We start from the raw sequence: 21,355 nt of genomic DNA, 5'->3' as shown, positions 1-21,355 counted from the left end.
TGAAGAAGAACTAAAGAGCTCCTTGATGACAGTGAGAGAGGAGAGTGAAAAAGTTGGCTTAAAGCTCAACATTCAGAAAACTAAGATCATGGCATCTGGTCCCATTACTTCATAGCAAAAAGATGGGGAAACAGTGGAAACAGTGGCTGAGTATTTTTTTAGGCTCCAAAATCACTGCAGATGGTGATTGCAGCCATGAAACCTAAGACGCTTACTCCTTGGAAGGAAAGTTATGACCAACCTAGACAGCATATTAAAAAGCAGGGACATTACTTTGTCAACAAAGGTCCGTCTAGTCAAGGCTATGGTTTTTCCTGTGGTCATGTATGGATGTGAGTTGGACTGTGAAGAAAGCTGAGCGCCGAAGAATTGATGCTTTTTAACTGTGGTGTTAGAGAAGACTCTTGAAAGTCCCTTGGACTGCAAGGAGATCCATCCAGTTCATCATAAAGGAGATCAGTCCTGGGTATTCATTGGAAGGACTGATGTTGAAGCTCAAACTCCAATACTCTGGCCACCTCACGTGAAGAGCTGACTGATTTGAAAAGACCCTGATGCTGGGAAAGATTGAGGGCAGGAGGAGAAGGGGACAACAGAGGATGAGATGGTTGGATGACATCACCAACTCAATGGACATGCATTTGGGTGAACTCCGGGAGTTGGTGATGGACAGGAAGGCCTGGCGTGCTGTGGTTCATGCGTTTGCAAAGAGTCAGACATGAATGAGGGACTGGACTAATTGGAAACTTGAGGTTTTTTGGTGGTTATTTTACTATATTAAATATAGTGAAGAAATTATGTATTAAGAAATTGGCACTGCATAAAAGGATACATCTGTACATTCTATAGACTGTAACTATTGCCTATATACATATATATATACATACACATACCAAAACATATTATTTTTATTAGAAGGTGCCATTATTTACAGATATGTTCTTCCCAAATTAAGGGAAAAAAAAAAAAAAAAAAGGCAAAACAAAAAAAAAACAGGTGATGCAAATGTTTAGAAGTTTTGATTGTTTCAGATAAAGCATGTTTTATTTTTAACCATTAAGTTCATTCCTATTAATTTTTTATCTACTATATCAAAGTAATCTTTCAAACTCTAAAATTGAAAAATACAAGTATCTTATTGAACTATTTTGTATCCAAGGAAATTAGATTTCTAATAATTGATTCTTAAATGTGCACAAATTAGAACACCTGGGTATTCAGAGGCCCCAATCCAGACCCAATGAATCTTACTATCTAAAACTGAGGCCCAAAATAATGTCTTTTAAAAAAAATTAAGTTCTTCAGTTGATTCTGACAATAATACAACAGTGACTTAAAAAAGTTATTATTTGTCTATTTCATAGTAATGTTTTGGAAGGAATAATCAAAAATTTGAAAGCATTTATTCCTTAGGACTGGTGTTACCTTCCAAAGCAATTTAAAAAAAATTCTGGTACACAAATTTCAAAAAGCACTTACCTGAGGGTTAAGTGAAGGTACCTGTTGAGGCAGTCCAAGTGCAGGTTGGAAAAGAATTTCCAGACACAGAGCATTTCAGAAGGGAGTGAGTTTATTAAGAACAAAGAGCAGAGATAATATGGGCACTGCAAGCGCAGTGGACTGACCTCCTAACGGACTAGGGAGAGTCAACAGTTTTCGTGAGCTAACAGCCCATTTTTATAGCCTGAAGATAAAGGAAATTCCTACGGGTAGGCTGTTGTTAGGTGATTGGTTGGGGCGCTATAGGTGTTTACTGGAGTGGGCATCTTTGCCTAATTTGGAGTCAGGAAGCTTGTTGGTGATGATCAGGGGGCTCTTGGCAACAGTTACAAAGGGGCTCAATTAGCTTTGGAGACGACCCTGGTTCTGGGTCCTGCTCCTGTGGCCTTGGTGCAAGGCTTGCACCTGCGGCCTTGGGGCACGGCTCAGCAGTACAGGAACTACATTTTTCAAATGCCATTAACCATTTTATAAATAATATATTCCTCACAACAACCATGCATGTATTAGGTGGGAAAATAGGCTATAGAAGAGTAAATTTGCCATGCGTCACAAAGTTAATAAATCAAAGAGCTAGAATCTGAATCAAGAGTTTGCTTCCAAAATTCTTACAATATTGATAATTACCACATTATTTTCTTCAAATTTAACTTGTGGTTGGTTAAATGTGATTAGTTAAAATGATAACCAGTCAGCCAATAATGCTTTGTAAAATGACCCAGCTTCTGTAATTTGCGACAGTATAAATTACAGCCCATAAATTAAGAATACAGAAAAGAGAATAGATATTTTTGTTGTTGCTGTTCAGTCACTAGATCGTGTCTGACTCTTTGTGGACCCATGGACTGCAGTATACCAGGCTCCTCTATCCTCCACTATCCCCCGGAATTTACTCAAATTCATGCCTGTTAAAAGTTGGTGGTGTTACTGTTCCCATTACACAAATTTACTGATTCTAATATTTCACCATTATTCTGCTGAAGTTTTTTAAAAGAAATATATTATTATAGGTAAAGCCCCTTCCTTTTCCCTTATTCTCAGAGGTAAGTACTACTCTGAGGTTGGTGTTTATGAATGTTTTTACATCTTTGCATTCATAAATTATACATGATATTGCTTTATATATTCTAAACTACGTATATATGTATATTCTACATCTTGCTTTTAAAATCAACATTACGTTTCTGATTATCCTTGTTGATACATATAGCTCGTTCATTTTAAATGGTATACAGCATTTCACTGTACTTCTATTCTCCTACTGATAGATTGATGCTATTATCAATTTTTGCTATTGTAAATGGTATTGCAAAGAACTGTGCTATATATGTCTCTTTCTGGACATATGCAAGAGCTGTTTGCAAGAGTTTTTCTTGAACCTGGAAGAACTGCAGGATTGTAAACACTGAGGATTTTTAATAGATTCAAAAACAAATCTGGTCCAAGAAGAGGTAATACAGATATAATTATGCTTGAGTGAGGCTTAGACTCCCCAACACTAGCTTATTATGCTAACTTATCATTAACAGAACTGTCCCAAAGAGGGTTTTGATTTTCAGTTTATAAGGAATTATAATGATCTATAAAGCCTAGGTCTTTTGTAGAAATTAGCTTGTAAATCAATTTTAAAGATATATATAGTTTTGAAATACATACGATGAGATGTTAGCAGACTTTATTCCCCAGTGTAAAATAAGATTTATGAAATTCCAGAATTTCATTACGGTGTAAAAGTGATGATTAAGTGAAGCGTCTTACTGAACAGTTAGTTATGGGAATAGACACAGGATTAATAAGCATGCCACTTATTCATTCCTGAAATAGGTATTTGTCTTTATGTGGCTTAAGACCAAGTATTTAATCATAATTTACACTTAGAGATGACAGAGCTGATTTATAAAGTTATGTTTTCTGAATAATGATAAAAAACCTTAATGTCAGAAGAAAACAACTTATTATTACAGCTTTAATTTTATAGTTTTAATTTTTTGAGGCAAGCTAAACATTTACCATGGAATTTATGAGAGGAGAAAACAAAGCAGTTAATGATTTTTTTGCCTAACTTTGCAAGTAAAAACTTACCATACTATTCCTTGGGCTCCTGAACCTATAGGTTTTAAATTCTGATACCGTTTCAGGACTGTGAATGTAGAATCTCCAATCTCTACACTATAAAAATTGCTGTCACGCTTGCTTCTGCTCATGGTGGCAAGCAATTAATTTAATGGCTTCATCCAAAAATTCACCACAAAGCTGCAAAATGGAACAAAATGTGATGTTAACAAAATGAATTTGCTTAATCTTAAAATTCAAGTCATTACTCTGTTCACAGATTGCTAGATCATGTTAAAAGAGCTGCTTCATTACAAATCACAGTTAGAAAGAAAAAATACCACAGAGCCTAGTTAGCATCTGTTACACTTAAGAAATAACTGATAGTTTAAAAAAGACAAAAACAAAAAAGGCAAATATTATAACTAAACATGTTTTTAAGGTCACTTACAGTTTAAAAATTAAAACTAGTCCTTTTCATGTGTTGATTACAATGTTAAAATCTTAATTTTTGTAACTGATAAACTTTCAAAAACAGTCCACCATCCCACTAAGTGCATGTGGAAGGAAGAACAAACCGGCAGGCCAGTCATCTCACATCCTCCTGCCAAACAAGCAGAGCAGCCCCTGTGCCACTGTGCCAGCCCCTGACGCCAGCAGCAACAGCTGGGTGTGCTGTCTGTGCTGAGGCTGTCATGGCTGAAAAATGAGAATTAGGATACAAAATATAAGATTAAAAAAAGAGATAAGGTAAAATTACTTTAAAAATAAGAAAATACAAGTGAGAGAAGCATTTGGTATACTGAGATAGGAAACAAAACAGTACTCCTTTAAATTGCTTAGGTCACCTAAAGCATAACCTAAGTTCTGACCACAGTCTTTTTTTTTTTAACCATTTGTCTGATTAAAGCCAAAGCAGTCTTTTTCTACCCATTTGAGTACTGGTTACTGACAAACCTTATTACCTATCCTTACTAGACAAAACTAGCCTATTCTTAAATGCATGCAAAGGATGTCCCTGGTGGTCCAACGGTTGAGACTCTCAGCTTTCAATGCAGGGGTGCAGGTTTGATCCCTGGTCACAGGGAACTAGGATCCTACATGGCATGAACTACAGCCAAAAGATAAAACAAAATAAAATGAGCCTTAAAATGCATGCCATACAGCTCCAACCTACTTTCCGTATCCCAGGATAAGATGAGAAACCAATGAGATCTAAAGAACTTTTCATGCGTATGGTCTTAAGACAACGTTAACAACAGAAACAACAAACAACCAAATTCTGATGAGACTTATAATGCAAAGATTTAATCTGAAGTGTATTAAATGCTTACTATGTGTCAGGCACTATGATGTACCCTGGGGCCAGATCATGTAGGGGTTCAAGGACTGGATACTAATAGCTTAATTCGTAAAAGTAGGATAGAAACCACCAGAAAGTTAAAGTACAGAGTAAGAGAGTGCCTTGACCAGCTGCTACTTGGAGGTTACACTGTTAGAGAAGAGGGAGCAAGAGCTGGAAGAAGAAAACTAGTGAGCTACTGAATACAAATGAAAGAAATAAAATTAATAAGTTTTAGATATGTGGAGTTAAAAATAAAAGTTAAACAAAAAGTACAAACAGTATAGGCTTTAAAGGAGAAATAAATTAATTGAAAGCAACTGAGAACGTAAAGAAACTAATTAGATAAACGAAAAGCCCAGAGGAACATCTCCAAAATCAATAACTAAACTATTCATGTAATACTGCAGAGAATACTGTCTGAAACCAAAAGTTTCATTAACTTTGCCTAGGTTGAAAGACCCTACACTTGTCAATTTCTACAAAAAAGCCTGTGGATATACTGATTGGAACGGCACTGAGTAACAAACATCAATTTGGGGAGAAATGATACTATAACAATTTTGAGTTTTCTGATATTCATTTCAGTTTTCTGATCCATATTCATGGTATTCATTTGGTTCTTCTTTAAGTTCCCTCAGCAACATTTTATAGGTTCCAATATACAGATCTTGCAAAATTCTGTTCAACTTCTCCATAGTATTAACAACTTTTAGATGCTATTGTGAATGTTTTTATTTTTACTTAAACTTCAGTTGTTCATTGCTAGTACAAAGAAATACAATTTGTATAATAACTTCATACTAAGCTCACTTGTTACTTACTTAGTAGACTTTTTTTGTTCTACATACACAAGCAGGTCCTTCTTCATTTCCAGTTGGGATGGCTTTGACTTCCTTTTCTTTCCTCACTACAATGACTATAATCCTGAAAAGAAGTGGTATGACCAAACATCAGTCCCCCATTCCCTATCAGGGGAAAAGCATTCAGTCTTATACTACTGAATGTGATGTAAAGTGTGATACAAATTATTGGATTTTACTAGATGCCTTTAACAGGCTGAGAAAGTTCCCTTCCAAGTCCTAGTTGACTGAGTTTTTATCACTATAGAACATTCAATTTTGTCAAATGATTTTCCTGAATCTATTCCAATAATCATAGTTTTTCTTTCTTACTTAGTAGGTTCATATAGTGAATTACACTAACTGATTTTGAAATGTTAAGCCAAACTTATATTCCTGTAATGAATCTTACTTGGTCGAAGTGTTATCCTTTTTTTTTTTTTTAATAACTACTGATTCAGTCCCATCACATCATGGCAAATAGATGGAGAAACAATGGAAAAACACTGATAGACTTTAATTTCTTGGGCTCCAAAATCACTGCAAATGGTAACTGCAACCATGAAATTAACAGACGCTTGCTAAACTTAGCAGTAGCCACAGGACTGGAAAAGGTCAGTTTTCATTCCAATCCCAAAGAAAGGCAATGCCAAAGAATGCTCAAACTACCACACAATTGCTCTCATCTCACACGCTAGCAAAGTAATGCTCAAACTTCTCCAAGCCAGGCTTCAGCAATACATGAACTGTGAACTTCCAGATGTTCAAGTTGGTTTTAGAACAGGCAGAGGAACCAGAGATCAAATTACCAACATCCGCTGGATCATCAAAAAAGCAAGAGAGTTCCAGAAAAACATCTATTTCTGCTTTATTGACTATGCCAAAGTCTTTGACTGGGTGGAGCACAATAAACTAGAAAATTCTAAAAGAGATGGGAATACCAGACCACCTGACCTGCCTCTTGAGAAACCGGCATGCAGGTCAGGAAGCAACAGTTAGAACTGGACATGGAACAAGAGACTGGTTCCAAACAGGAAAAGGAGCACGTCAAGGCTGTATATTGTCACCCTGCTTATTTAACTTATATGCAGAGTACATCATGAGAAACGCTTGGCTGGAAGAAGCACAAGCTGGAATCAAGATTGCCGAGAGAAATACCAATAACCTCAGATATGCAGATGACACCACCCTTATGGCAGAAAGTGAAGAGGAACTAAAAAGCCTCTTGATGAAGGTGAAAGTGGAGAGTGAAAAAGTTGGCTTAAAGCTCAACATTCAAAAAACGAAGATCATGGCATTTGGTCCCATCACTTCATGGCAAATAGATGGGGAAACAGTGGAAACAGTGTCAGACTTTAATTTTTTGGGCTCCAAAATCACTGCAGATGGTGATTGCAGCCATGAAATTAAAAGACACTCATTTCTTGGAAGGAAAGTTATGACCAACCTAGACAGCATATTAAAAAGCAGAGATATTACTTTGCCAACAAAGGTCCATCTAGTCAAAGCTATGGTTTTTCCAGTGGTCATGTATGGATGTGAGAGTTGGACTATAAAGAAAGCTGAGCACCAAAGAATTCATGCTTTTGAACTGTGGTGTTGGAGAAGACTCTGGAAAGTCCCTTGGACTGCAAGGAGATTCAACCAGTCCTTCCTAAAGGAGATCAGTCCTGAGTGTTCATTGGAAGGACTGATGCTGAAACTCCAATACTTCAGCCACCTGATGTGAAGAGCTGACTCATTTGAAAAGAAGGACCCTGATATTGGGAAAGATTGAAGGCAGGAGGCAAAGGGGATGACAGAGGATGAGAAGGTTGGATGGCATTACTGACTCCATGGACACGAGTTTGGGTGAACCCCAGGAGTTGATGATGAACAGGGACGCCTGGCGCACTGCAGTCCGTGGGGTCGCAAAGAGTCGGACATGACTGAGTGACTGAACTGAACTGGCTAGAATTTTATCACTACTATCAACCTTTTTAAAAAGCCAGGTTTTAATTTCTGATTTTATTTTGTACTTTTCTTTCTTTGGTTTCTGCTTTTGCCTTTACTCCTCCTTTTGTTTTGGCATTACTCTTATTCTTTAGTTTCTTTAAACAGAAGCTTAAGAGTGATGATTTGAGAACTGCTTTTTATAATCTGCACACTTAATACTATTAATTTACTCTTAAAGCAGCACTTTATAGCTTCATTCCACAATTTTTACCATATCTATATTTAATTATAAAAAAGTAAAATTTTATATAGAGCTTACTTTATGCTATGTCCTATTTCAAGTGTTTAATAAATACTCTTTTACCCTCACAACAGTCCTACAAGGGTTTTCTATTTATTTAACTGCTTCTGCTAGAGAGTAAACCCAGTCCCTGTTACCGCGTCTTATCGGAAGCCCCACACGCCGCTTCTGTCTGATGCTGCATCACAATAAGAAAGGACCTATTGTCTTTTCATTTTACAGATGATGAAGCTGAGTCTTCAAAAGGTCACCTATGGTTACAAAGGTAGTAAGGAGTAAAGTGAGGGGTTTTTGTGTGCTGTTTGTTTTGAGTCCTTCATCCATGCGCTATATATACTGAGTCCAAAATAAGCCAGTCTTGGTGCTGAAGAAGATATAAAGGAAGAGGAGAAGTTATAAACATGTTACGCACGTTACGCATGTTGAGATGGATCCCTGAGACATCCAAACGGAACTATCAATTTGTTAGCTAGATACAGAACTGAACCTCAAGGAGATGTCTGGGTGAAAGATACAAATTTAAGAGTTGGCATTGTTATTAATGCAATGAGAAAGAATGGTATTACTCAAGAGGATGCTGTAGCAAGAGGCTTGAGTCAGCTTTGTGGATACCCACAATTTAATGAGCAATTAGAGAAAGATAAGCCAACAAAGAAGTCAGTGAAGATGTAGCCAGAGACAGAGATAGAAAATGAGGAGAATACATTGAAGAAGCCAAAGGAAGAGTGTTTTAAAGAACAGAGTGGCCAAAAGTGTTGAATGCTATAGAAATGTCAAATAAGCGGAGTGATGGGAGTAGAAGGGTACTAGAGTGATGGGAGTAGAAACTAGATTGGATGAGCTTAGGTGTGAATTAAAAAGTGGGTGTAACTATTTCTTTAGAGAACTTTAGCAAAGATGAGAGGAAATTGATGGAGAGTGATATATGGTCAAGAAAGGATGATCAGATTAGATACAATATGTAACATTCTACAGCATAGCATGCATAATATATGTAATACAAAGACAACCTGAACATATTTATCTGTTAACAGAAAGGACTGCAAAAGGTGGGAAGAGTGAGACGAGGAGAATGAAAAAGAAAACTAAGGTTTCAGTTAGAATAATCTCTCTGAAACACAGAAAGAAATGGGATCCACAGCATATGTGTGGCCATACGGATAAAGATATGAAAGTAGCACTGCCACCAGAAAATACCTTCAGAAGACTAAGACAGAAGGAACGATTTCCAAGGTAAGGGTATTAAGGATACCGGTGAGACTTAGACAGGATGCGTTTGGCATACTATTCGCTCCATGATGAAGCTGAAGCAGGAAGAGTGTTAGGAGGCAATGATACGGAGTCTGGTAACTCATTCCCCTTCTCAAAAAGGCCTCTTTGTGGATTAAAAACAACAAAAGTATAGGTAGAGAATTTAGATGTGACTGCTTACGTGGCTCATAGGAAACAGAGAAAAAACAGGCATTTATTATGCCATTTAATAGATGAGTAACTTAGGCTTCTGCTAAGTCACTTCAGTCGTGTCCCACTCTGTGCGACCCCATAGGCGGCAGCCTACCAGGCTCCCCCGTCCCTGGGATTCTCCAGGCAAGAACACTAGAGTGGGTTGCCACTTCCTTCTCCAATGCATGAAAGTGAAAAGTGAAAGTGAAGTCAGTCAGTTGTGTCCGACTCTTCACAACCCCATGGATTGCAGCCTACCAGGCTCCTCCGCCCATGGGATTTTCCAGGCAAGAGTACTGGAGTGGGTTGCCACTGCCTTCTCCATAACTTAGGCTAAAAGTGATTAACATGCAACAGAATGTTGTAGACATAATGAATTTCAGCTTTAGCTTTCAAAATATTCCTCTGCAAGAACACTACACTCATGTCAACATGGCTAAACTAGCACTCCCAAACTCCCATGCTCTGATTTACTAATTTCCCTTTCTTTTTTGGGGAAATATTTTTCACCTCTTTTTTTTGTATCTGTGTAAATTATATCTAGAGAGAGAGAGAGAGAGAGAGAAAGTTGCTCAGTCGTGTCCAGCTCTTTGTGACCCCATGGACTGTAGCCTACCAGGCTCCTTCATCCATGGGGTTTTCCAGGCAACAGTACTGGAATGGGTTGCCATTTCCTTCTCCAGCGGATCTTCCCGACTCAGGGACTGAACCCAGGTCTCCCACATTGCAGGCAGACGTTTTACCATCTGAGCCACCAGGGAAGCCTTCTATCTACCAAAGACTAGTTTAAAAATAATATTAATGAGGCCTTTTCCAGCCTGAACCTAATTTCTCATCAAAACTACCTTGCTGTATACTTGGATACGCAGATTTTACTACCAGACTGTGTGGGCTTTCTGAGGGTAAGGACTGCGTCTCCTACACCTTCAGATTTACAAAACATGTCAGCTCTTCAAAAGAGGTAAAATTTAATAACTGCTAAAAATGTTAACCAAGAACATGAACCTTTTTAAAGTAACAAATTAAAGTGTTCTGTTTATCTTTACCACTGTTTTCCTTCATAAGTAGGGGGAAAAAAAGACTGAATTAGGTTTTTATGACCGAAGGTTTACTTCTGTAATGTCTATACAACAAACAAGACTCAACTGCTGCTATCAGGCCAGTCATCCATGAAATGGTTGGTCTGGTGAGCCTGAATGTAGAGACAAACAAATTAAACTTAGTAGTTTTATAAAAAGTACTTAGGGAAAAAAGAGTGAGTTCAATAGAGCCATAAAGCCAGGCCTCACAGACAAAGGGAAATAATTCAGGCAATGCAATGAAGTTCAGAATTCAAGACAGCTTTAATCATCACATAATCTTGATAAGAAGTCTCTGGGGTTGAAGTGGAGCTTATCCATCTTTACTCATTTTGTTTTTATGGCTACCAACAGATGCCAACAGTGATGGTTAACTGCATGTCAAAGTCATGTTAACTCTGACTAGGCCACAGGCACACAGATACTTGTGAAACATTACTCGAGCTGATTCTGCGAGGGTGTTTGGATGACTTTAACATTTAAGTCAACAGACTGAGTAGAGCAAACTACTCTCCTTCAAGTTGGCAGGCCACATCCAGTCTGCTGAAGGCCTGAATAAAAACAAAAAAGTTTATTATACTGCAAGTAGAAGGGAATTCCTCCTGCTTGACTGTCTTCAGGATGGGATATCGGTTTTTTTTCATGCTTTCAGCCCAGAACTGAAATAGTGATTCTTTCTGAGTCTCGAGCCTGCTGGCCTTCAGGCTAGAATTTACATCATCAGCTCTTCTGGGTGTTAGGCCTTTACACTTGTGTTACATCAGCTTTCCTGGGTCTCCAGCACGCTAACTCAGATCCTGGAACTTGTCAGCATCCATTCATAATCTCTCTCTCCCTCCCTTCCTATCCATCTATCCAGCCACTCACCCATCATCTAGGTTCTGTTTCTCTGGAGAACCTTAACTCACATAACATCTCATTCTACTCGGAAGGTTTCTTCTGTGTAACTCCTGGCTTCTCATGGTGGCTGCATGCTGCCTTTTCTCTCTTCATCTGACTCTGCTCAAACCTCAGCTTCTCAGAAATGCCTTACGTGACTGTGTGTGTGCTCAGTCACTCAGTCGTGTCTGACTCTCTGTTGTCCCGTGGACTGTAGCCCACAAGGCTCCTCTGTCCATGGAATTTTCCAAACAAGAGTACTGGAATGGGTTGCCAATTCCTACTCCAGGGGACCTTCCCAACCCAGGGACTGAACCCACATCTCTCACGTCTTCTGCACAGGCAGGCAGGCTCTTTGCCACAAGCATCACCTGGGAAGCCCTGTCTTACATGATTAGCCTATCTAAACTAGCACCTTCTAATCATACCCTCTTCCTCAGCCTGTTTCATTGTTCTTCAAAGCACTTACCACTACTGACATCTATTAGATGCTAATTATCTGTCCCCTCAAACATGAGTTTCAAGAAAGCATAAACACTGGTCTGTTTATGATTAAATCATTAGAGCCTAGAATAGTAACTGGCAGATACCGGTCATTCAAATAGGTGAATGAACGACAAACAAACAAACTGTAACTGTTAAGTTCCCATTACAAACTGCCCTCATTCTCTTCCTCTCAAGGAGTAGCTTACAGGAAAAAAGAGGTATGTGACTGACTAGCTGAATCCCCATTACTGCTTTTTGTGCAGTTTTCATACCAGGCTATTTCACAGACCACTAGCCTTAGGTCAAAGGTCTGCCCTGGGCTTATTAGTTATGGCCAAGGTGGCAGAACCACAATCTACAGTATCCATCTATGCTAAGGAATTGCTTAGCCCTGCTTTCTCAGCAAGTAGATAATAGCCTTTCATACGACAGCCCTATGCATGTTAGTCTCTGTGATATCAGGTCTAACTAATGAAGTCTGACAGAGTATAATAAGAGATTTCCTGGCCTAACACTGAAGCCAATGTTTCAAAAATCCTATTAAATTTAATAAACTTACATTTTAAATCACTTTTTAAATTTATTTTTTTTATTGAAGGATAATAGCTTTGCAGAATTTTGTTGTTTTGTCAGACCTCAATATGAATCGGCCACAGGTATACATATGTCTGGTTCCTTTTGAACCTCCCTCCCATCTCCCTCCCCATCCCACCTCTCTATGTTGATACAGAGCCACTGTCTGAGTTTCCTGAGCCACACAGCAAATTCTGGTTGGCTATCTATTTTACATATGGTAATGTAAGTTTCCATGTTACTCTCTCCATGCATCTCACCCTCTCCTGCCCTCTCCCCATGTCCATAAGTCTATTCTGTTTCTCCACTGCTGCCCTGAAAATAAATTCTTCAGTACGATTTTTCTAGATTCCATATATGTGTGTTACAATATTTATCTTTCTCTTTCTGACTCACTTTACTCTGTAGAACAGGTTCTAGGTTCACCCACTTCATCAGAACTGACTCAAATGCCTTCCTTTTTATGGCTGAGTGATATTCCATTGTGTATATGTACAACTTCTTTACCCATTCATCTATCAATGAACATCTAGGTGGCTTCCATGTTCTAGCTATTGTAAATGGTGCTGCAATGAACAATGGGACACATGTGTCTTTTTCCATTTTGGTTTCTTCAGGGTATATGCCTAGGAGTGGGATTGCTGGGTGTATGGTGGTTTTATTTTTAGTTTTTAAGGAACCTCCATACTGTCTTCCGGAGAAGGCAATGGCAACCCACTCTGGTACTCTTGCGTGGAAAATGCCATGGACGGAGGAGCCTGGTAGGCTGCAGTCCATGGGGTTGCTAAGAGTCAGACACGACTGAGCGACTTCACTTTCACTTTTCACTTTCATGCATTGGAGAAAGAAATGGCAAGCCACTCCGGTGTTCTTGCCTGGAGAATCCCAGGGACGGGGGAGCCTGGTGGGCTGCCGTCTATGGGGTCGCACAGAGTTGGACACGACTGAAGCGACTTAGCAGCAGCAGCAGCAGCATACTGTCTTCCACAGTGGCTGTATCAATTTACATTCCCATCAACAGTGTAAGAGAGTTCCCTTTTCTCCACACCCTCTCCAGCATTTATTGTTTGTAGACTTTTTGATGATGGCCATTCTGACTGGTGTGAGGTGATATCTCATTATAGTTCTGATTTGCATTTCTCTAATAATGAGCCATGCTGAGCATCTTTTCATGTTTGTTAGCCATCTGTATGTCTCCTTTGGAGAAATGTCTCTTTAGGTCTTTTTCCCACTTTTTGATTGGGTTGTTTGTTTTTCTAGCACTGAGTTGTATGAGCTGCTTGTATATTTTGGAAATCCTTTGTCAGTTTCATTTGCTATTATTTTCTCCCATTCTGAGGGTTGTCTTTTCACCTGGCTTATTGTTTCCTTTGCTGTGCAAAAGCTTTTAAGTTTAATCAGGTCCAACTTGTTTAGTTTTGTTTTTATTTCCATTACTCTAGGAAGTGGATCATAGAGGATCTTGCTTTATGTCATAGAGTGTTCTGCCTATGGTTTCCTCTAAGAGTTTTATAGTTTCTGGTTTTACATTTAGGTCTTTAATCCATTTTGAGTTTATCTTTGTGTATGATGTTAGGAAGTGTTCTAATTTTATTCTTTTACATGTAGCTGTCCAATTTTCCCAGCAACATTTACAATGAGGCTGTCTTTACCCCATTGTATATTCTTGGCTCCTTTGTCAAAAATAAGGTATCCACAGGTGCATGGGTTTATTTCTGGGCTTTCTATCAGGTTCCATGGGTCTATAGTTCTGTCTGTGCCAGTACCATACTGTCTTAATGACTATAGCTTTATAATATAATCTGAAGTCAGGAAGGTGGATTCTTCCAGCTTCATTCTTTTTCAAGAATGCTTTGGCTATTTGGGGTCTTTTGTATTTCCATATGAATTGTGAAATTTTTCTTCTAGTTCTGTGAAAAATGCCATTGGTAATTTGATAGGGATCACATTGAATCTGCAGATTGCATTTGGTAGTATAGTCAGTCATTGTAACAATGTTGATTCTTCCTACCCAGGAACATGGAATATCTCTACATCTGTTTATGTCGTCTTTGATTTCTTTCATCAGTGTCTCATAATTTTCTGTGTACAGTTCTTTTGTCGCCTTAGGTAAGCTTAATCCTAGATATTTAATTCTTTTTGTTGCAATGGTGAATGGGATTGATTCCTTACTTTCCCTCTCTGATCTTTCATTGTTCAGTTCAGTTCAGTTGCTCAGTCATGTCCAACTCTTTGCAACTGGATGAACCACAGCATGCCAGGCCTCCCTGTCCATCACCAACTCCCGGAGTCCTCCCAAACCCATGTCCATCGAGTCGGTGATGCCATCCAACCATCTCATCCTCTGTCGTCCCCTTCTCCTCCTGCCCTCAATCTTTCCCAGCATCAGGGTCTTTTCATATGAGTCAGCTCTTCACATCACGTGGCCAAAGTATTGGAGTTTCAGCTTCAACATCAGTCCTTCCCATGAACACCCAGGACTGGTCTCCTCTAGGATGGACTGGTTGGATCTCCTTGCAGTCCAAGGGACTCTCAAGAGTCTTCTCCAACACCACAGTGCAAAAGCATCAATTCTTCGGTGCTCAGCTTTCTTTATAGTGCAACTCTCACATCCATACATGACCACTGGAAAAACCATAGCCTTGACTAGACGGACCTTTGTTGGCAAAGTAATGTCTCTGCTTTTGAATATGCTATCTAGGTTGGACATACCTTTCCTTCCAAGGAGTAAGCGTCTTTTAATTTCATGGCTGCAGTCACCATCTGCAGTGATTTTGGAGCCCAGAAAATTAAAGTCTGACACTGTTTCCACTGTTTCCCCATCTATTTGCCATGTAGTGATGGGACTGGATGCCATGATCTTAGTTTTCTGAATGTTGAGCTTTAAGCCAACTTTTTCACTCTCCTCTTTCACTTTCATCAAGAGGCTCTTTAGTTCTTCTTCACTTTCTGCCATAAGGGTGGTGTCATCTGCATATCTGAGGTTATTGATATTTTTCCCGGCAGTCTTGACTCCAGCTTGTGCTTCCTCCAGAGCCCAGCGTTTCTCACGATGTACTCTGCAGAGAAGTTAAATAACCAGGGTGACAATATACAGCCTTGACGTACTCCTTTTCCTATTTGGAACCAGTCTGTTGTTCCATGTCCAGTTCGAACTGTTGCTTCCTGACCTGCATGTAAGTTTCTCAAGAGGCAGGTCAGGTGGTCTGGTATTCCCATCTCTTTCAGAATTTTCCACAGTTTATTGTGATCCACACAGTCAAAGGCTTTGGCATAGTCAATAAAGCAGAAATAGATGTTTTTCTGGAACTCTCTTGCTTTTTCAAGCAAGCAGATGTTAGCAATTGGGTCTCTGGTTCCTCTGCCTTTTCTAAAACCAGCTTGAACATCAGGAAGTTCACGGTTCACGTATTGCTGAAGCCTGGCTTGGAGAATTTTGAGCATTACTTTACTAGCATGTGAGATGAGTGCAATTGTGCGGTAGTTTGAGCATTCTTTGGCATTGCCTTTCTTTGGGATTGGAATGAAAACTGACCTTTTCCAGTCCTGTGGCCACTGCTGAGTTTTCCAAATTTGCTGGCATATTGAGTGCAGCACTCTCACAGTGTCATTTTTCAGGATTTTAAATAGCTCAAGTGGAATTCCATCACCTCCACTAGCTTTGTTCGTAGTGATGCTTCCTAAGGCCCACTTGACTTCACATTCCAGGATGTCTGGCTCTAGGTGAGTGTGAGTGACCACACCATTGTGATTATCTGGCTCATGAAGATCTTTTTTGTACAGTTCTTCTGTGTATTCTTGCCAGCTCTTCTTAATATCTTCTGCTTCTGTTAGGTCCATACCATTTCTGTCCTTTATTGTGCCCATCTCTGCATGAAATGTTCCCTTGTATCGCTAATTTTCTTGAAAAGATCTCTAGTCTTTCCCATTCTATTGTTTTCCTCTATTTCTTTGCACTGATTGCTGAGGAAGGCTTTCTTATCTCTCCTTGTTATTCTTTAGAACTTTGCATTCAAAAGGGGTATCTTTCCTTTTCTCCTTTGCTTTTTGCTTCCCTTCTTCTCACAGCTATTTGTAAGGCCTTCTCAGACAGGCATTTTGCTTTTTTGCATTTCTTTTTCTTGGGCATGGTCTTGATTTCTGTCTCCTGTTCAGTGTCACGAACCTCTATCCATAGTTCATCAAGCACTCTGTCTATCAGATCTAGTCCCTTAAGTCTATTTCTCACTTCCACTGTATAGGCATAAGGGATTTGATTTAGGTCACACCTGAATGGTCTAGTGGTTTTCTCCACTTTCTTCAATTTCAGTCTGAATTTGGCAATAAGGAAGTTCATGATCCGAGCCACAGTCAGCTCCCGGTCTTGTTTTTGCTGACTGTATTGAGCTTCTTCATCTCTGGCTGCAAAGAATATAATCAACCTGATTTTGGTGTCGACCATTTGGTGATGTCCATGTGTAGAATCTTCTGTTGTGTTGTTGGAAGAGGGTGTTTGCTATGACCAGTGCATTTTCTTGGCAGACGTCTATTAGCCTTTGCCCTGCTTCATTCTGTACTCTAAGGCCAAATTTGCCTGTCACTCCAGGTGTTTCTTGACTTCCTACTTTTGCATTCCAGTCCCCTATAATGAAAAGGACATCTTTTTTCGGTGTTAGATCTAGAAGGTCTTGTAGGTCTTCATAGAACTGTTCAACTTCAGTTTCTTCAGTGTTACTGGTCAGGGCATAGACTTGGATTACTGTGATACTGAATGGTCTGTCTTTGAAACGAACAGAGATCATTCTGTTATTTTTGAGACTGCATCCAAGTACTGCAATTTCAGACTCTTTTGTTGACTATGATGGCTACTCCATTTCTTCTAAGGGATTCCCACCTGCAGTAGTAGATATAATGGTCATCTGAGTTAAATTCACCCATTCCAGTTCATCTTAGTTAGTATATAGAAATGCAAGTGATTTCTGTGTATTGATTTTGTATCCTGCAACTTTGCTAATAAATTCACTGATGAGTTCTAGTAATTTTCTCATATGATCTTTAGTGTTTTCTATGTACAGTATCATGTCATGTGCAGAGAGCGAGAGCTTTACTTCCTTCTGATCTGGATTCCTTTTATTTCTTTTCCTTCTCTGATTGCTGTAATTAGGATTTTCCGAACTATGTTGAATTAACAGTGGTGAAAGTGGATGTCTTTGTCTTGTTACTGATCTTAGGGGGAATGCTTTCAGTTTTTCACCACTGAGAACAATGTTTGCTGTAGGCTTATCATATATGGCCTTTACTATGTTGAAGGAGGTTCCTTCTATGCCCATTTTTTGAAGAGTTTTAGTCATAAATGGATGCTGACTTTTGCCAAAGGCTTTTTCTGCATCCATTGAGATGATCGTATAGTTTTTATCTTTCAATTTGTTAATATGGTGTATGACATTGATTGATTTGCACATATTGGCATATTTGCATATACTGCATTCCTGGATAAACCCAATTTGATCATGGTGTATGAGCTTTTTGATGTGTTGCTGAATTCTGTCTGCAAAAATTCTGTTGAGGACTTTTACATCTATGTTCATCAGTGATGTTAGCCTGTAGTTTTCTTTTTTGTGTGTTGTCTTTGTCTGGTTTTGGTATCAGGGTGATGGTGGCCTCGTAAAATATGTTTGGAAGTGTTCTTTCCTCTGCAATTTTTTGAAAGGGTTTTAGAAGGGTAGGCATTAGCTCTTCTCTAAATGTTTGCTAGAACTGTCCCGTGAAGTCATCTGGTCCTGGGCTTTTGTATTTTGGGAGATTTTTGATCACAGCTTCAATTTCAGTGCTTGTAATTGTCATTCATAATTTCTATTTCTTCCTAGTTCAGTCATAGAAAATTGAACATTTGTAAAAACCTGTCCATTTCTTCCAGGTTAGCCACTTTATTGCCATATAATTTTTCATAATAGTCTCTTATAATCCTTTGTATTTCTGCAGTCTGTTGTAACCTCTTCTTTTTCATTTCTAATTTTGTTGATTTGATTCTTCTTTTTTTCTTGATGAGTCTGGCTAAAGGTTTGTCAATTTTGTTTATCTTCTCAAAGAACCAACTTTTAGTTTTATTAATCTTTACTATTATTTCTTTCATTTCTTTTTCATTTCTTTTTGCTCAGATCTTTATGATTTACTTCCTTCTACTAATTTGGGGGTTTTTTTTGTTCTTCTTTTTCCAGTTGTTTAGGTGTAAAGTTAGGTAGTCTATCCGATGTTTTTCTTTTTCTTGAGGTAGGATTGTATTGCTATAAACTTTCCTCTTAGGAATGCTTTTGCTGCATCCCATAGGTTTTGAGTTGTGTCTTCATTGCCATTTGCTTCTAAAAATTTTTTTATTTCCCTTTTGATTTCTTCAATAACCTGTTGGTTATTTAGAAATGTGTTGTTTAATTTCCATGTGTTTGTTTCTTACAGTTTTTTCATTGTAATTGCTATCTAGTCTCATAGCATTGTGGTTGAAAAGATGCTTGAACAATTTCCATTTTCTTAAATTTACTGAGGTTTGATTTGTGACCCAAGATGTGGTCTATCCTGGAGAATGTTCCATGAGCACTTGAGAAGAAGGTGTATTTTTCTACATTTGGATGGAATGTCCTGAAGATATCAATGAAATCCATCTCATCTAATGTATCATTTAAGACTTGTATTTCCTTATTAATTTTCTGTTTTGATGATCTGTCCATTGGCATGAGTGGGAGTGTTAAAATCTCCTACTATTTTTGTTTTACTGTCAATTTCTCCTTTTAGGTCTGTTAGTGTTTGTCTTATGTATTGAGCTTCTCCTATTTTGGGTACACAGATATTTACAACTGTTATGTCTTCCTCTTGGATTGATCCCTTGATCATTATGTAGTGTTCTTCCTTATCTCTTGTAATCGTCTTTATTTAAAGTCTATTTTTCTGATATGAGGATTGGTACTCCAGCTTTCTTTTGCTTACCATTTGCATGGAATATATTTTTCTATCCTCTCACTTTCAATCTATGTGTCTTTAGGTCTGAAGTGGATTTCTTGTAGACAGCATATATATATCAGTCTGTTTTTGTATCCATTCAGCCAGTCTGCGTCTTTTGGTGGGGACATTTATTCCATTTACATTTAAAGTAATTATTGATATATATGTTCCTATTGCCATTTTCTTAATTGTTTGGGGTTGATTTTGTAGATCTTTTTTCTTCTCTTGTATTTCTTGACTATATAAGTCCCTTTAACATTTGTTGTAAAGCTGGTTTGGAGGTATCGAATTCTTTTAACTTTTGCTTTCTGAAAAGCTTTTGACTTCTCCATCAATTCTGAATGAGATCCTTGCCAGGTACAGTAATCTTGGTTATAGATTTCCCCCTTTCAGTACTTTAAATATATCCTGCCATTCCCTTCTGGCCTGCAGAGTTTCTGCTGAAAGATCAGCTGTTAAACATATGGAGTTTCCCTTATATGTTATTTATTGCTTCTCCCTTGCTGCTTTTAATATTCTTTCTTTGTGTTTAGTCTTTGTTAGTTTGATTAGTATGTGTCTTGGCGTGTTTCTCCTTGGGTTTATCCTGTTATGGGACTCTGTGCCTTTTGGACGTGATTGACTGTTTCCTTTTTCATGTTGGGGAAATTTTCAACTATCTCTTCAAAAATTTTCTCATACCCTTTCTTTTTCTCTTCTTCTTCTGGGACCCCTATAATTCGAATTTTAGTGCATTTGATATTGTCCCAGAGGTCTCTGAGGCTATCCTCAGTTCTTTTCATTCTTTTTACTTTATTCTGCTCTTCAGAAGTTATTTCCACCATTATCTTCCAGCTCACAGATTCATTCTTCTGCTTCAGATATTCTGCTCTTGATTCCTTCTAGAGTATTTTTAATTTCAGTAATTGTGTTGTTTGTCTCTGCATGTTTATTCTTTAATTCTTATAGGTCTTTGTTAACTGATTCTTGCATTTTCTCCATTTTGTTTTCAAGGTTTTTGATCATCTTTACTACTATTATTCTGAATTCTTTTTCATTGCCTATTTCCTCTTCATTTATTTGTACTTCTGTGTTTCTAGTTTGTTCCTTCATTTGTGTAGTATTTATCTGCTTTTTATTATTTTTTTTAACTTATTGTGTTTGAGGTCTCTTTTTCCCAGGCTTCCAGGTTGAATTTTCTTTCTTTCTTTTGGTTTCTGCCCTCTAAGGTTGGTCCAGTGGTTTGTATAAGCTTCTTATAGAGTAAGATTGTGCTGAGTTTTTGTTTGCTTTTCCTCTGATGGGCAAGGCTGAGTGAGGTGGTAATCCTCTCTGCTGATGACTGTGTTTGTATTTTTGTTTTGTTTGTTGTTTAGATGACTTGTCCTGCACAGGGTGCTATTGGTGGCTGGGTGATGCTGGGTCTTGTATTCCAGTGGTTTCCTTTGTGTGAGTTCTCACTATCTGATACTCCCTAGGGTTAGTTCTCTTGTAGTCAAGGGTCTTGGAGTCAGTGCTCCCACTCCAAAGGCTCAGGGCTTGATCTTTGGTTAGGAACAAAGATTCCACAAATGGTTTGTTATGGCATTAAGTGAGATACCCCAAAACGAGAAATCAAAGATGAACCCCAGACAGATGGCAGTTACAAAATCAGGCAAATAATAATTAAAATAATGGAATATACACATATAAATATAGACCCATGAGCAAAGTCAAAACAGTCCAACAAAAATAAAGTACAACAAACTGACCCAGCAAACAAAGGAAATCAAAAATTATATTTACTAGTGAAGAACAAAACTAACTAAAGCACAAACTAGAAAACAAAACTAAAGCAAGGTGCCAGGTGCAGAATAAAGCAATGAGAACAAAACTAACAAATATGTTGAGAGGAAAGGAAAGAAAGAAAGAATAGATATGCAAAGTTAAACAGAGGTAGATGAAGATTTATATATATTAAACATTAACTGCA

At 38.2% G+C, this 21,355-nt stretch overlaps 1 protein-coding gene across 13 annotated transcripts in view; it reads right to left on the bottom strand.

The window, feature by feature from the left end:
* MAPK8 (mitogen-activated protein kinase 8) overlaps positions 1-21,355 on the bottom strand; it is a 98,416-nt gene that overhangs the window by 29,190 nt on the left and 47,871 nt on the right. For 7 of the 13 annotated variants that reach the window (XR_008699582.1, XR_008699583.1, XM_055538259.1 and 4 more), the window contains one exon: positions 3,583-3,753. The exons of 1 other annotated variant lie outside the window; for it this stretch is intronic. Coding sequence is in view for 10 of the 12 variants with exons in the window: in XM_055538259.1 (XP_055394234.1) it covers positions 3,583-3,704 (122 nt within the window). In the remaining 2 variants the exon portion in view is untranslated. Of the gene's footprint in view, positions 1-3,582; positions 3,754-4,130; positions 4,252-5,718; positions 5,822-13,507; positions 17,306-21,355 lie in introns of those variants that run through there. 5 more of the 13 variants (XM_055538273.1, XM_055538278.1, XM_055538268.1 and 2 more) reach the window with 3 other exon arrangements.

Source organism: Bubalus kerabau, chromosome 1 (genome assembly GCF_029407905.1).
Source record: "Bubalus kerabau isolate K-KA32 ecotype Philippines breed swamp buffalo chromosome 1, PCC_UOA_SB_1v2, whole genome shotgun sequence".
In the NCBI taxonomy this organism is placed as follows: Eukaryota; Metazoa; Chordata; class Mammalia; order Artiodactyla; family Bovidae; genus Bubalus; species Bubalus kerabau.
Note: the sequence above shows the minus strand (reverse complement) of the source record. Positions and strands in the feature narration are given on the sequence as shown.